The sequence below is a fragment of the Theobroma cacao genome, chromosome 10 (genome assembly GCF_000208745.1).
Source record: "Theobroma cacao cultivar B97-61/B2 chromosome 10, Criollo_cocoa_genome_V2, whole genome shotgun sequence".
In the NCBI taxonomy this organism is placed as follows: domain Eukaryota; kingdom Viridiplantae; phylum Streptophyta; class Magnoliopsida; order Malvales; family Malvaceae; genus Theobroma; species Theobroma cacao.
In genome coordinates, this window is record NC_030859.1 from 7,188,627 (window position 1) to 7,204,139 (window position 15,513).

General features: G+C 35.0%; 2 protein-coding genes across 2 annotated transcripts; both read right to left on the reverse strand.

Moving 5' to 3' along the window:
• On the reverse strand, positions 293-3,141 carry LOC18586634 (GABA transporter 1). The gene is made up of 7 exons (XM_007010125.2): positions 2,907-3,141; positions 2,540-2,770; positions 2,313-2,410; positions 2,012-2,198; positions 1,798-1,928; positions 1,381-1,614; positions 293-794 (listed from the first exon to the last, which is right to left on the reverse strand). Exons 1-7 carry the CDS (start codon positions 3,019-3,021, stop codon positions 414-416), a joined length of 1,377 nt encoding a protein of 458 aa, XP_007010187.2. The 5' UTR covers positions 3,022-3,141; the 3' UTR covers positions 293-413.
• Positions 9,799-12,033, reverse strand: LOC18595850. Its single transcript, XM_018128681.1, has 2 exons — positions 12,027-12,033; positions 9,799-11,313 (listed from the first exon to the last, which is right to left on the reverse strand). Exon 2 carries the CDS (start codon positions 11,305-11,307, stop codon positions 9,904-9,906), a length of 1,404 nt encoding a protein of 467 aa, XP_017984170.1. The 5' UTR covers positions 11,308-11,313; positions 12,027-12,033; the 3' UTR covers positions 9,799-9,903.

Genomic DNA, 15,513 nt, shown 5'->3' on the forward strand with positions numbered 1-15,513 from the left:
TAGTATATATAAACAAAGATTAATATAAAATGATCTTACTGATTTAAAAAAACTAATTAATATTAAGACTTTTATTTATGTTTTATAAATTGAAATGTCGTTTTGGTCTGTTATTTAAGAAAAATATGACTCCATGCAAGCAGCATGTTGATGTTATTAATACACAATCTGTGTATGGTTAAATGGTTTAAAAGACAATCTAGTTAATAATTTAATATGTAAGAGTAATTTAGTCATCAGTATCATATTTAACTAGCAATGAGTTTCTTACTTTCTTTAATCACAATATAGATGAGGCAGTAACATGAAAATGGGGATAATCATTGGGCTTTCCATTTGACCAGCATTCATCTGAACAGAGGAATTCACTTGGTAAGTTGCATAAGTTTCTTCTATCTATAATTTGATCATTGTTACATGTTAGCAAACAAACTATATGTCTTGGCATCGAGAACAATCTGTCTAACTGAAGCTACAGCTCCCATTGCTACTAACGCTGATGATGCAACTGCTATCAATGTATTTCCCCAGAATACTAGGCCCCTTTTTGATGGCTTGAAAGTGAGATTGTAGAAAACCATAGGCAAAATAAAATCCAGAGGAATAACTCCAAATGCTCCAAACAATGCCATAATGTCACCAAAGAAAGGTAGAATTGCAGCTAATGTAGCGGCAATAATCACTAAGAGTGACCTGAAAACCAGCCTTGGCATGACATTACGTGCCGAGAATTGATCCATCTTCGGGTTTGCAAACCATTTTTCAAATAGTTCATTTGTTGGTTGCAAGTAAATCTGCAGTAACCAATAAAAAAATGGTCTCAACAAAATTTGCATAGTGTTAAATGGAGTCAGCTGGGCTAATTTGTTCAGGGTTCGGGCTAGTGGTGTGTGATATTGTCTAGTTTGTACATATCATGACTCAGATCAATGGTCTATTCCTTTCCCCCTTTTCTTCCACCGTACTCTGATTATTTCAGTTGTTATATCAAACATTAAGTTCAAAGGCTTGTAATTGAAGCCAAAGAAGAATTATGTTGAATCTGGTTATCATAACTGAGTTGGACCCTGATGCAATAAAAAGGACTAGTCTTGTATGTGCATTGGCCAACGTTTTCTTCTAGAGTAGGCATGAATTGAAGATGAGGCACAACATTGCTTCGTAATTGACATTAAATTTAAACTGGTTGTAAACGCAGGACAAGCCCCTGCTACAATAAAGAGCTGCTCATCAGCCCATCAAGTAAGTCCAGGGCTTGGACAACTAATAAACCTAGTTAGTTTTAGTTGGAGTTTTGTTCCAAGGAAGACGATCTTAAGTGTTTTAGCATAATTTTTTTGGTAGGCCTGTATCGAAGTTCTATTAATGAAGAGTTCTTACCACAGTGATTGCAACCAGTTGCATAAGAGTGAAGATGTTGGTTACCAAGAGAAACCAAGTGGGCAGCAGTGGCCTCTTTTCACCCATAAAATTGGAAAGAATTGTTGGTTGAGACTGGTTACCAAATGCCCAATACCCAGAGATTGACACACTGATATATGTGCTGACTATGACAGCAAAACAGATGCATAATCCTTTGAACATCTTGCCCTTGACCGGAGGAGCTATAGTTGCCTACAAGAGAGATTTTCTGTTTAGAACCCCACCTTTATGTTAAGACTTTAAGAGAGCCAAATTGGAAGAAGAAAAAGCATATTGGGAAGCAAAAGTTTACTCAAGGATGTCGCACAGGAAAATCAGATACAATGTATATATATTCTAGTGTTTGAACAATTTGCAAAGGGAATGGAAAATTACCTGTATTTCAGGGATAATTCCGCAACCATACGTGGTGGCAATGATTGAAATACCATTTATAGCACCAAGAATACGGTTTTCTTCGGACCCCTGTATTGAGTAGTCCTTGTTAGGTGCATTCCTGGAATTCCCTGCCAAGACAGCCACTGTAAACACAATGTGTTCTATACATAGATAGAAACTCACTCCATTAGATAATTTTCTGATTTCTGACCTATGTGTATCGAACCAGCAGTGACGCATGCGCTGTAAGCAAGACAAAGGAGTAGAGAGGCAAGGTTGATATGTCTTAGTGAATGGAAGGATGGTATTTGTGCCAAGAATAGTGGCACAGCTCCGAAGATAATTATAAACTGGTACAGCTGCATTTTCCCACTTTGATTGTATAGCAAGTAAATGAACTGCATAAGTCATAGTATATTAGAATACAAAATGATACAGAACAAATTAATGATCATGATACTAACAATTTTACTATGAGAGTGTTTGCGGACTGAGGCAAACAAGAAACTGACCTTAAGGCTTTGTCCTCCAAGAAGAATGCAGCCAATAACAGCACCATAGCATATTGCAAATTGAAGTGGACCAACAAAATATTTGCCCCATCTAGGTCCTGCCAAATTACTCCTTTGGTTAATGAAAATTGTCTATGCAAACTGGTAAAGCAGCGAGTCAAAATCTAGTGTTTGATGAAACAACAGGGGAGAAGAGATTTAGTGGATCCATCAAAGATTGTATTCACCAAGAATATCTCTGGCCATGTCCCTAAACCGACGTTGGCGCTTCCCAAGCTGAGCATGATGATCCAAAACCAGAGAGAGAAGATTGTAGGAGTAGAAGGTCACTAGACCTTGAAGTGCTGTGATTAGAACACCAGGTACCCAGCCTAGCAAGGCCAGAGCAAAGGGAAAACTAAATATAACTGGGCCAACAATTGATGTGGTCAAATGATATCCACAGTGCAACCATGAACCTACAATCAAAAACATGATGGGTGAGTTGGATATAAACTTTTCATCATGGAAATCGAAATTCTTTCTTGAGCATGAACTTAAACTACTTTGTATTTCTTCTAATTATGCTTGCGGGTTGCTTCGAAGGTAACTCACCTCGTGATTTGAGTACGAAAAGAGCTCCTGCATCAAGCTCTTCCGGAGACTGAACAACACCATTTTCCTTGTCAGTCGAGGACAAATCATTGGAGTTTGGAGCAACAGTTCCCATTCTTCTTTTTCTGTGTCTGCTCTATCCTAATGGACTTGGAGCTGATCAATTTGAGAGATAATGATATTATCCAGCAGCAACATAAACAAGTCCAAGGCTACAAAGCCTAACTGGTACTTTTATTGTGATGTAAGATTGAAAGATCAGTCCAACCTGATGACTGAAGAAAATTGGCAGCCTTTTTTTCTAGAATCGAAGTCAAATTTGGACTACTCAAAAGAGATGGGGACGTTCACGGTGAATCCAATGAAGGTAATCATATTTTATTGGTCAGTATTCATGTTATTTTTCAATTGTTTTTTGTTATTCTATGAACTTTGAACAATGAAGTTTTGAAAGAGGATGTTAGAATCTCATTAAATGGAAGGCGAATTCATCCACTGTATTTTGTTGGGACTAATAGTGACATTGGGTTGAATTACGTTCAACAAATTAGAATAAAACAAGTCTATCACCTTACAGTTACCTGGTCATTGAGGATGCAAAGCCACCCCAGAGTAGAATCTAGGATGATTAAGCTTTGCTAATCAGTTCTAGATAGCTGCACCCTTTTCTTCTTTGACCACGTGCTTGGATTTTCTAAATGCAACCCCATATTGCAATATCTAGCAATGATGGGGACAAGATTGATAAACAGCAACCACTACAATCAATATTGTGGTGAGTTTCATGGACCGTTTACTTTGAACCGTAAATATACATGGTAGTTGTAATGGAGGAATTATTAGTTTTGAATTATTTAATTTTCTTTCGAAAAGTTGAGATAACCGATATATATAAATACAATGGGAGTAAGTACATAAGGCTGTTGTAAGTCTTCATGCTGCGACATGTAATTAAAATTTATGAGGTTTTGACAATATTTTTTCTGTTTTATTAATGGAAAGTGTGAATTCATATACCAACAATTAACTATGTCTCGTATTATAATTTGTTAATTTTATATAAAATTAATTGACCTTTCATAAGCAAATGGAATGAGTTTAGGTTGCAACCAGGTCTACGCATTCGAAATTTACAAAAGAAAAAGACAAAAAGGTGACCAGACAAGTTTTACTTTGTGAAATAAAAGAGAGAAATCAGGAGCGAAAGAAAGAAAGAGTAAAAGTGAGAAACAGCAATAAAGAAGAGTGGTGGAGGAAAAAACAAAAATGTCAATATACGCTGATCAAATAAGAATATAACTAAATTAATTACTTAATGATCAATATCATATATTAATCAAAACTCTATATACCCTTTATCTTTAATTATAATTCCTTTTATGAAATTAAATTAAAAAATTTACTAACTATTATTTTCCTATCGGTATCGACTTTTTTATTCCTGCATAATAGTTTTAATTTTTATTTTAGCAATATTTATGTCTGTGTGTGTGTATATATAAATACACACATATATATATATATATACTCAAAAAAATAAAAATAATGTAGATGACATACATACTCTAAAAAGGGATATGGGTGGTCATCGGAGCAAAAACTTATGAAATTCGTCATTCCGCATTATCATGGAGAAGTGGCAGTGAAAGAGAAACAACGACGTCGGTGGAGATATTTGGGGCTACCTGGGTTTCGGATTCTGTAAATGTTCAGGATGCAAAGTAATGCATCTCTATTCGCACATAGAGTACATAGCCATGCGTTGAAAAATTTTCAAATATATTTTGCCATCAACTTGTATATTCAATTTTGCTTATATATATATGTATGTATGTACGTATATACGTATATATTAGAAGAGAGAAAAGATGAAGACTATAAATGAAATATCAATGTGATTTATCTTTGCTTTCATCACTTTCCTCCTTGTTCGAGCCAAAGACTGAAGTGAAGGGTGGGTTGAGGAAAAGGGTGTGAGCAGCTTTGATTAGTCTTTCCTCCTTATGAGTTTTAGTTCTATTCCTTTCCTTTTTCCTCAATCAAATGTACCCTTGAGAGTACAAGCTCCTTTCGCTTCTATTTAAGTGCTAGAACTAAACTATAAATAGATGTACGTCTTAAGCTTTATTTCTATGAACCTTTACCGTAAACACTATAAATTCTCATACCAAATCAAACCACAAAATGTTTGGAAAAATTCTTGTTATAGCACAGAACTGGAAGATAAGGAAATGGCTTCTTCAAGGCATGTAATAATATTATTGTCCTTAAAAGTTTTATTCACCTCCATTGATAGTGTGTAAAAGGGTTACAAGCGATAAATCCCAATGATACAGTGAAGCTTAATGATTGAGTGCGTTTCACACTGGCGAAATCAATTCACTAAGCATCCACTGGTTATGGCAAGATTACCTAAACTTCTATATGATTTTCTGTAGCAAAATTATTTAGAAGAAATATTGAGAATATTAAGAAATGAAGGAGAGATTGTTATTTGTTGTTTTCTGTCATATACCTTAGCTCCAGTTGTCCCATAATTCCTTATTCTGGTATGTGTCAAATAAGCCATCAACTAGACCATTCAAAATGTGACCCTTGCACATATAATCTACATTGTCCCATTTCTGTCTCTTTCTAGTTAGAGCAATTTATTCATTTTCACTCTTTTTTGCTCTAGACATAGCCAAGACATAGACAACCTTCAATGTTGAATGTAAGAAATGCATCTTCTTCTACCATCTTAGAAAGTTACCACCATCAAACTGGTCCAATTTTATCAAATCAAAAGTCAATTCTCTTAATGTTCCACTTGCAACAACCGTTATTGAAATGGAATAAAACATTTAACTTGCTATAACACTAAACTAGAAAATAAGGAAATGGCTTCAAGGCATGTAACAATGCCAATTTTTGGACATTACCAACAATAATGAATATGGGAACATTAGAAAAATAAAAAAATTGAAGAGTCCTTTAAATAAAGAGGAGAATGAGTTCATAATAATTGGACTAAAGCGGACTATGGACCAAGGACGTGCTTTACAAGCCTTGGTTTGTCTTGGAATAATTAATATATTATAATGGCAGTTGATACTGCAAGTGTAAGTAATTAAATAATAATTATATTTATTATTTTTAATTTATTTTTTAATTACAAAAGTGATAGTCAAAAATTATGACTAATAAAAACTTATGTCTAATAAAAACCAATAGTTATGATTGTTTGAAACAAACAATTGTATCTCTTTCAACCAAAAGTCGTGTCTATTGAAAAACTAATCGTTATGACTATTTAAAACAAACACTTGTATTTGGTTGAACCAAAAGTGGTGTCTGTTGCAAAACCAATATTTGTGTCTACTTCAATTGTGTCTATTGGGAATAATCACCTGTGCTTACAAAAGACTTTCCTCTGGTTCAAAAGAACACATTGAGAACAACAAACAATCATCACTCATTCCTTTCTCAATATTCTCCACATTTCTTCTATATCATTTTTGTCACAACCCGGAACTCCCATCGGGCCCGTGACAACCGCCGCGACGTCCCAATAAGCACTCATTACCCCGAATGCCGATCGAAACCCCGCAAGGCTTAGCATCAACTTCCGCATCTCCCCAGTGAGCGACAGTTATTAGATCTCGCATTTCAAGAAATCATAAGTTGTTTCTAACTCAAAACAATAAAAATATTATTTTCTAGCTCACTGGGGCATTTTCGTCATTTTTTTTTTGAAATTTCGAAATCCGAAAAAATGTAATATGTAAGTGGAAACACATATTTCATGATTTAAATTAAATTTTGAAGTCTAAAACATTCGTTTAAAGTAAAATTATAGCTATTTGAATATAATAAAAACATTAAATAAAATATTCTATTTTCTTAAAACACAATATTTTCAAAGTCTTCCTAAAATAACTTTTGTAGCGTAAGAGTAAAATAAATTTATTCATATAGTAATAAAGATAATTAAAGTATGAAATTTCGTTTACAGTGACACGTGGGCCCCCAACTAACCAAGAAGGTGTAGAGCTACGAACCCTTACTTCCTATGATGCAACTCCGAGATTAATTCTCGTCTTAATCAACTATCAACAAACTGTCCTGAGCCTGAAAAATGGATAGGAAGAGGGGTGAGATTAAATAATCCCAGTGAGTAAACAATTACCATCAAAAGCATCTAAAGCCGAGTAGATGGAGACAATATAAAAACGTTATATCTCAATAATGTTCATAACACAAAATTCGTTTCAATCTATACCAAATAATTTCTTTTCATCAAAATTTCCCCGACTTATGAATTTTTTTAAACTTGGCCCCTGCCAATATCATTCTCGCGGGTACCTTCGTCAAGGTATCCCACTGAGACCGCCAAGGCTGTTCAATGACCCATACCCATAAACATGTTTTCACATCTGACACACAGCCGTTCCTTGGCGTTGGCTGAGTCTCACTCTCACGTGGTGGCCCGAACGTGAGGTGCACTCAAATCATACCTCAGGAGATACTTCACCCAACATCTCCCCCCGGAGGTAAGTATATAATTGAGTTACCGTGCCCCTCTCATAGGCAGTCCACGGAAACCCCCACCACTGCAGTGACCGTTTAATATACCACCAGACCCATAAAAATTCCAGTAGCATAATATGGCGAATAAAATGTAATCCAGTCTACCGAGACCAATCCAAAATTGTTCATATATTTCATGCCAACCCCAAAAATTTAGCCATCATGCTACCATAGTGTCATAAGCCCCAATTTCAATAACATATAAAATCATAAATTTCAACACAGTCTCCATATACTCAATTTTCCCAAAACAATATTTGATTTCAAAACCAGTATAAATCTCATTTTTATTAAAAAACATTTTAATTGGAAAACATAATATTTTATAATTTAAATTCACCATTCAATAAAAGCATCAAACAAGTATAATTACTCTAGATATTTAAGACGATAAATTGTCCACTCACAGTTCTAGGAGTCGATGTACTCCTAATCCCAGTCTTCAAGCACAATTTTGGTACTTTTACCAGTGTAATTTGCTCACCACCTATCCACAATGTACAATACATAATTCACCACATCAATGCTTGACCATTATAAAATCAATTCAGGCTCGGTATATATGCATGATATGACATGCAACTTATCCGACTACCGCTTAAATGCGGTGCTGACCTAATTCGGCCTATTACCCGATTAAATTACTAACGCGTCCAATTTAATCTCAAATTAATTTTTTTCAGTTTCTATACCTCAATTGCACCCAAATTGACTTAATGTCCCTCGGTGTGGTGCAAATTATCAGTCCTGATAGCAAATTATGAAAATACCCCTAATGGGTAAAAATTCATATTTTTGCTCCGAAAATTTCCATTATTTTTCTAGACTCATAATTCATCATTATTCATCATAATTCCTCAAATAAACATCAAGATCATCAGCCAATATTCCCCTAGAAAATTCAGCCAATAATGGTAATGGAGGAAAATAAATTCTTTTCTTGTTGTTTTGTTCCTAAATATGCTAAACTAACTTAAAACACTAACATAACTTAAAATCAAATTAATCTAACAAGTTTCTCTCTCCTAACCCATTTTTCCAGAATTGAATTCATCCTCAAATCACATGATTCAACCATGGAAAATGATGGGAAATGCATGGGAAAGGTAAAGCACAAGTCAAAATCAAGAAATTTTACCTTTGGTCACTTGTTTCCTTGAATTTTCACCAATTTTTCCTTGAATTTCTCCCCCTAGGTTTTTGTTTTTCTTTTCCCCTTTGTTTTCTTGCTATGGCCGGCCATAATGAAGAGAAAATGGTGGTGTGGGCTGATTTTTATAGTTAAATAATATAATAATCTAAACTTGCCACATGTCACTACATTATTGGTCCATTTTTTAAATTCTTATCTTTTAAGCTTTAAATCTCCACCACACATTATTCCTTAAAATATCCATAACTTAGATAAAATTCTCAAACTTATCCAAAGTCTTGGTGAAGTAATTTTTGATATTTACACTTTTGCCCCCGTAAAAATCAAAAATTACATTTTTGCCCCAAAAACTGAAAAATTGCCCATAGACATATTTTTCATCCCTTATACTCATACCATTCCCCAATTTGTCAAATGTGATCTAAATTCTCTCAAAATCTCAAATTTTGTCCGCAGATGGAAAAATTACAATTTTACCCCTATATAGTGAAAATTTCAATTTGACTCCGAATTGATCCTCGAACTCCTAATTACCATTTTGAGTCATCCCTGAACTGTGAAACTCTTAATTTCACCTTAAAATTCCTATTTGAACTAGTTCGAGGCTTAATCGACTTAATGATACCATTAGGGGCAATATCGTCTTTTAACGATTTCTCGAACTTCCTAAATATACAAACATTCTATCGAGCATGTGAATGATATTATAATTATTTTACAAAGCAGGGTTTGACAACACTACCCCCCTTAAAATAAAATTTTGTCCTCAAAATTTCACTTATTAACTCAAAGAAAAGGCGGGGTATTATCTTTTATTCGATGCTCAACTTCTCCTGTTATCTCCTTTATAGGGAATCTTAATTCACTAAAAATCATTCTTTATTTTAGTTAATCACAATATCAACCCCACATATGTGTATATGCTTTATAATCCCATTTATGCATCCAAGATCTATCTTGATTTAATCATCGCATACGATGCAGTATCATAATTCCTCAGAGTCATCCCTTTGTCCTTAATCATCTTTCGTGCCTCTATATTGCTTTGTATCCTTCTTGTATTTCGACATCAATTTATTGCTTAAGATTTAAGTTCATTTGAACTTTGTATACCTCAAGTATTTTTGAGTTCTAATTTCCACAATATAGTAAGAAATTCTTACAACCATATTCCATATGAACTCATTTACTATATTATTCTTGAAACCTTTATTTACACGTCCATCACTTGGTATTTACATCCCCTATCACTATTTTACACCTTCGTCTAACTTTTCACTCACTTTCTCCAGATCGGACTCGTGCTTCATCTTCCGTTACAGCGAAAACTCTTGTTGAAGAACGAGTCAATGGCCTCAAAGGTGGTTGTGCTGGGGTGTTGCTACCCATTTCAGATCGTACAGTTACCCCCTGCCTCGGGTGTACTCCAGAGGAATCTCTCCTCTGCATATCCGTATGAGTTAGTGGGGATGGAGCAGCTACTGTAGCCCGTCCTAACTGTGGGCAGTCACTCCTAATGTGGCCCGGCTGGTCACAATGAAAGCATCTTATGCCCCAACACTCCCCAACATGATATCTCCCACATTTTTCGCATTTATTTAAACCTCCAAAACTCTTCTCGGAAGTACTACTCATCCCAGACCTGTTAAATCTCGGAGGTCTCTGCTGTAACTGTGAAAGTGGGGGTCGAGGAGATATCACCGGAACAGAAACAGTACTCTCAGAAGCAAATGTGTCCTTACCTCTTTTGGGCAGTTGACTAGAGGATACATTCGGGTTTCTCCTCTTTGCAAACTCAGCTCGCATTCTTCGATTTTCATTCGTGAGTTTTTCGGCCCTTAAAGCCATCTGTACAACTTCTTTATGAGGCTCCCGGCCTGTCACAGTCATCCTCTCTCTGATCTCGTTACGGAGCCCTTCTTCAAAATAACTAGCTTGATCTTGCTCAGACTTCACCAGGTCTGGCACATATGACATCAGCTCGTTAAAACGAGCCTCGTACTCTTCTATGGTTAAATTCCCTTGTTGTAAACTTAGGAATTCTCTCTTCTTCTCTTTTTGATGAAAGTAGGTGTAGTATTGACCGTCGAATTCTTGTAGGAAGTCTATCCAAGTCAACGGAGTAATGGAACGTGATTTTACCGAGCTCCACCATGTACGAGCCCTCTTCTCTAGTAATCTTGTGGCCACCATTAACTTCATATCATCATCCAATTTCATATCCACAAATGTCTCCGTTACCTGAGTAATCCAATCTTTAGCTGCGGTTGCATCCAAATCACCAACAAAAGAAGTGCAACCCAGCTGCCTAGCTTCCTTAAGCTTTTTGGAAATGGAGACATCTGGCACTGGTGGTGGAACAAGAGGTGGTGGTGGTGGCACTGGAGATACTGCTGGGGGAACAGTATGAGGGACTCGACCAGCTTGAGCTTGGCCCATAATGACATTAAGAAAAGCTGCTAATGCCTGGACTGCCTCAAGAGACATGGCATGAACACCAGGAGTAGCAGTAGGTGGTGGAGGAGGTGGAGGAATCTCAGTAGGCTCAACAGCAGGTGCTGCTCGAAAAGTAGGTGCAGCAGACTCCCTTTCCACGGGATCTGGCTGACTAAGTCTAGCACGGCCTCTTCCCCTCCCTACTGACCTATAGAGAGGTGGACGCCCACGTCGAGGAGGCATGGTACTCTACAATAAGAAATGGAATAGACTTAGATGACTTTAAATTCTATATGCAACTAACTCGATATAACCTAACTTAACTTGACTTACTTAACTTAACTTAACTTGGGCCACGCAGTGTCAGTGTGGATTTCTTAAAACAACTTTAAAATCAAAAACTTTGAAATCCAAAGCTTTAAAATCAAAATCTTTGATCTTTAAACCATGCTCTGATACCAATCTAATTGTCACGACCCGGAACTCCCATCGGGCCCGTGACAACCGCCGCGACGTCCCGATAAGCACTCATTACCCCGAATGCCGATCGAAACCCCGCAAGGCTTAGCATCAACTTCCGCATCTCCCCGGTGAGCGACAGTTATTAAATCTCGCATTTCAAGAAATCATAAGTTGTTTCCAACTCAAAACAATAAAAATATTATTTTCTAGCTCACTGGGGCATTTTCGTCATTTTTTTTTTGAAATTTCGAAATCCGAAAAAATGTAATATGTAAGTGGAAACACATATTTCATGATTTAAATTAAATTTTGAAGTCTAAAACATTCGTTTAAAGTAAAATTATAGCTATTTGAATATAATAAAAACATTAAATAAAATATTCTATTTTCTTAAAACACAATATTTTCAAAGTCTTCCTAAAATAACTTTTGTAGCGTAAGAGTAAAATAAATTTATTCATATAGTAATAAAGATAATTAAAGTATGAAATTTCGTTTACAGTGACACGTGGGCCCCCAACTAACCAAGAAGGTGTAGAGCTACGAACCCTTACTTCCTATGATGCAACTCCGAGATTAATTCTCGTCTTAATCAACTATCAACAAACTGTCCTGAGCCTGAAAAATGGATAGGAAGAGGGGTGAGATTAAATAATCCCAGTGAGTAAACAATTACCATCAAAAGCATCTAAAGCCGAGTAGATGGAGACAATATAAAAACGTTATATCTCAATAATGTTCATAACACAAAATTCGTTTCAATCTATACCAAATAATTTCTTTTCATCAAAATTTCCCCGACTTATGAATTTTTTTAAACTTGGCCCCTGCCAATATCATTCTCGCGGGTACCTTCGTCAAGGTATCCCACTGAGACCGCCAAGGCTGTTCAATGACCCATACCCATAAACATGTTTTCACATCTGACACACAGCCGTTCCTTGGCGTTGGCTGAGTCTCACTCTCACGTGGTGGCCCGAACGTGAGGTGCACTCAAATCATACCTCAGGAGATACTTCACCCAACATCTCCCCCCGGAGGTAAGTATATAATTGAGTTACCGTGCCCCTCTCATAGGCAGTCCACGGAAACCCCCACCACTGCAGTGACCGTTTAATATACCACCAGACCCATAAAAATTCCAGTAGCATAATATGGCGAATAAAATGTAATCCAGTCTACCGAGACCAATCCAAAATTGTTCATATATTTCATGCCAACCCCAAAAATTTAGCCATCATGCTACCATAGTGTCATAAGCCCCAATTTCAATAACATATAAAATCATAAATTTCAACACAGTCTCCATATACTCAATTTTCCCAAAACAATATTTGATTTCAAAACCAGTATAAATCTCATTTTTATTAAAAAACATTTTAATTGGAAAACATAATATTTTATAATTTAAACTCACCATTCAATAAAAGCATCAAACAAGTATAATTACTCTAGATATTTAAGACGATAAATTGTCCACTCACAGTTTTAGGAGTCGATGTACTCCTAATCCCAGTCTTCAAGCACAATTTTTGTACTTTTACCAGTGTAATTTGCTCACCACCTATCCACAATGTACAATACATAATTCACCACATCAATGCTTGACCATTATAAAATCAATTCAGGCTCGGTATATATGCATGATATGACATGCAACTTATCCGACTACCGCTTAAATGCGGTGCTGACCTAATTCGGCCTATTACCCGATTAAATTACTAACGCGTCCAATTTAATCTCAAATTAATTTTTTTCAGTTTCTATACCTCAATTGCACCCAAATTGACTTAATGTCCCTCGGTGTGGTGCAAATTATCAGTCCTGATAGCAAATTACGAAAATACCCCTAATGGGTAAAAATTCATATTTTTGCTCCAAAAATTTCCATTATTTTTCTAGACTCATAATTCATCATTATTCATCATAATTCCTCAAATAAACATCAAGATCATCAGCCAATATTCCCCTAGAAAATTCAGCCAATAATGGTAATGGAGGAAAATAAATTCTTTTCTTGTTGTTTTGTTCCTAAATATGCTAAACTAACTTAAAACACTAACATAACTTAAAATCAAATTAATCTAACAAGTTTCTCTCTCCTAACCCATTTTTCCAGAATTGAATTCATCCTCAAATCACATGATTCAACCATGGAAAATGATGGGAAATGCATGGGAAAGGTAAAGCACAAGTCAAAATCAAGAAATTTTACCTTTGGTCACTTGTTTCCTTGAATTTTCACCAATTTTTCCTTGAATTTCTCCCCCTAGGTTTTTGTTTTTCTTTTCCCCTTTGTTTTCTTGCTATGGCCGGCCATAATGAAGAGAAAATGGTGGTGTGGGCTGATTTTTATAGTTAAATAATATAATAATCTAAACTTGCCACATGTCACTACATTATTGGTCCATTTTTTAAATTCTTATCTTTCAAGCTTTAAATCTCCACCACACATTATTCCTTAAAATATCCATAACTTAGATAAAATTCTCAGACTTATCCCAAGTCTTGGTGGAGTAATTTTTGATATTTACACTTTTACCCCCGTAAAAATCAAAAATTACATTTTTGCCCCAAAATTGAAAAATTGCCCATAGACATATTTTTATCCCTTATACTCATATCATTCCCCAATTTGTCAAATGTGATCAAAATTCTCTCAAATCTCAAATTTTGTCCCCGCAGATGGAAAAATTATAATTTTACCCCTATATAGTGAAAATTTCAATTTGACTCCGAATTGATCCTCGAACTCCTAATTACCATTTTGAGTCATCCCTGAACTGTGAAACTCTTAATTTCACCTTAAAATTCCTATTTGAACTAGTTCGAGGCTTAATCGACTTAATGATACCATTAGGGGCAATATCGTCTTTTAACGATTTCTCGAACTTCCTAAATATACAAACATTCTATCGAGCATGTGAATGATATTATAATTATTTTATAAAGTAGGGTTTGACAATTTTGCTATAGAAAATTACATAGAAGCTTAGGTAATTTCCATAACCAGTGATGCACAGTCGATTGATTACGTCAATATGAAATACAGCCGGTCACTAGGTTTCATTGTATCCTCTAGATTTGTCGCTCGCAAACCTTTTGCACACTATTAGTAGGGATAAATAAAATCTTAAGAATAGTAATACTGTTACACGTCTTGAAGCTATTTCCTTATTTTCCAATTCTGTCTTCAAACAATTCTATACTTGATGCATATAGGCACATACATAACATGATTAGGTAAATTGGTCAAAAAGCATTCTAAATAGTTTCTTGTTTTAAAAACTGTAATAATGTATCTTATTTTAGCAATAAATTTTCCTTATATATTTGAAAGATATTAAGAAATGCAAAAAAGGACATAATCAATATATTTGGTAAGTTATTTGACAAAATCTTTTAAAATTATCAACATATTTATGATAATTGCTATATTTCGTAAGTCTTGCAAAAATCTCCATATATGTTACCTTATCTAAAGAAAATATTTTGATTAGTGCGAGAAAATGCAATATTAATCCCTCAGTGTTTATGTAAACATAATTTCCAACCATAGTTTCAATATGGACAAACTTTGTAGGGTGAAAAAATGCTAGAGTTCAAACTTTTTCTCTTAGTGATCTTAAAGTGGTCATGGATTACAAGAATTTTTGCCTGCATATTACTACATTTGATTTATGTTCATGACAATTCAGAAAGATAGGAAATGATCAATCCACTTCTCCATGAAGGTAAATATTTCTCTACGAACATGAAAAAGAGATTTTTCATTTTCTAAAATACATTAATAAACAAAAAAAAAGATCTTCCATTCCTTCTTATGTCTTTTCCTTTCTTCCTTTTTATTCTTTTTTTCTTACATAGTAAACATGAAGAGTCATACATAGTAAACATGTATTTTAATTGAATCTAAAAATAGTTTATAATCATATAATAAAACTAGTCACTTCATTATGTTAATATTGAAATGTCCAAATTACTTTC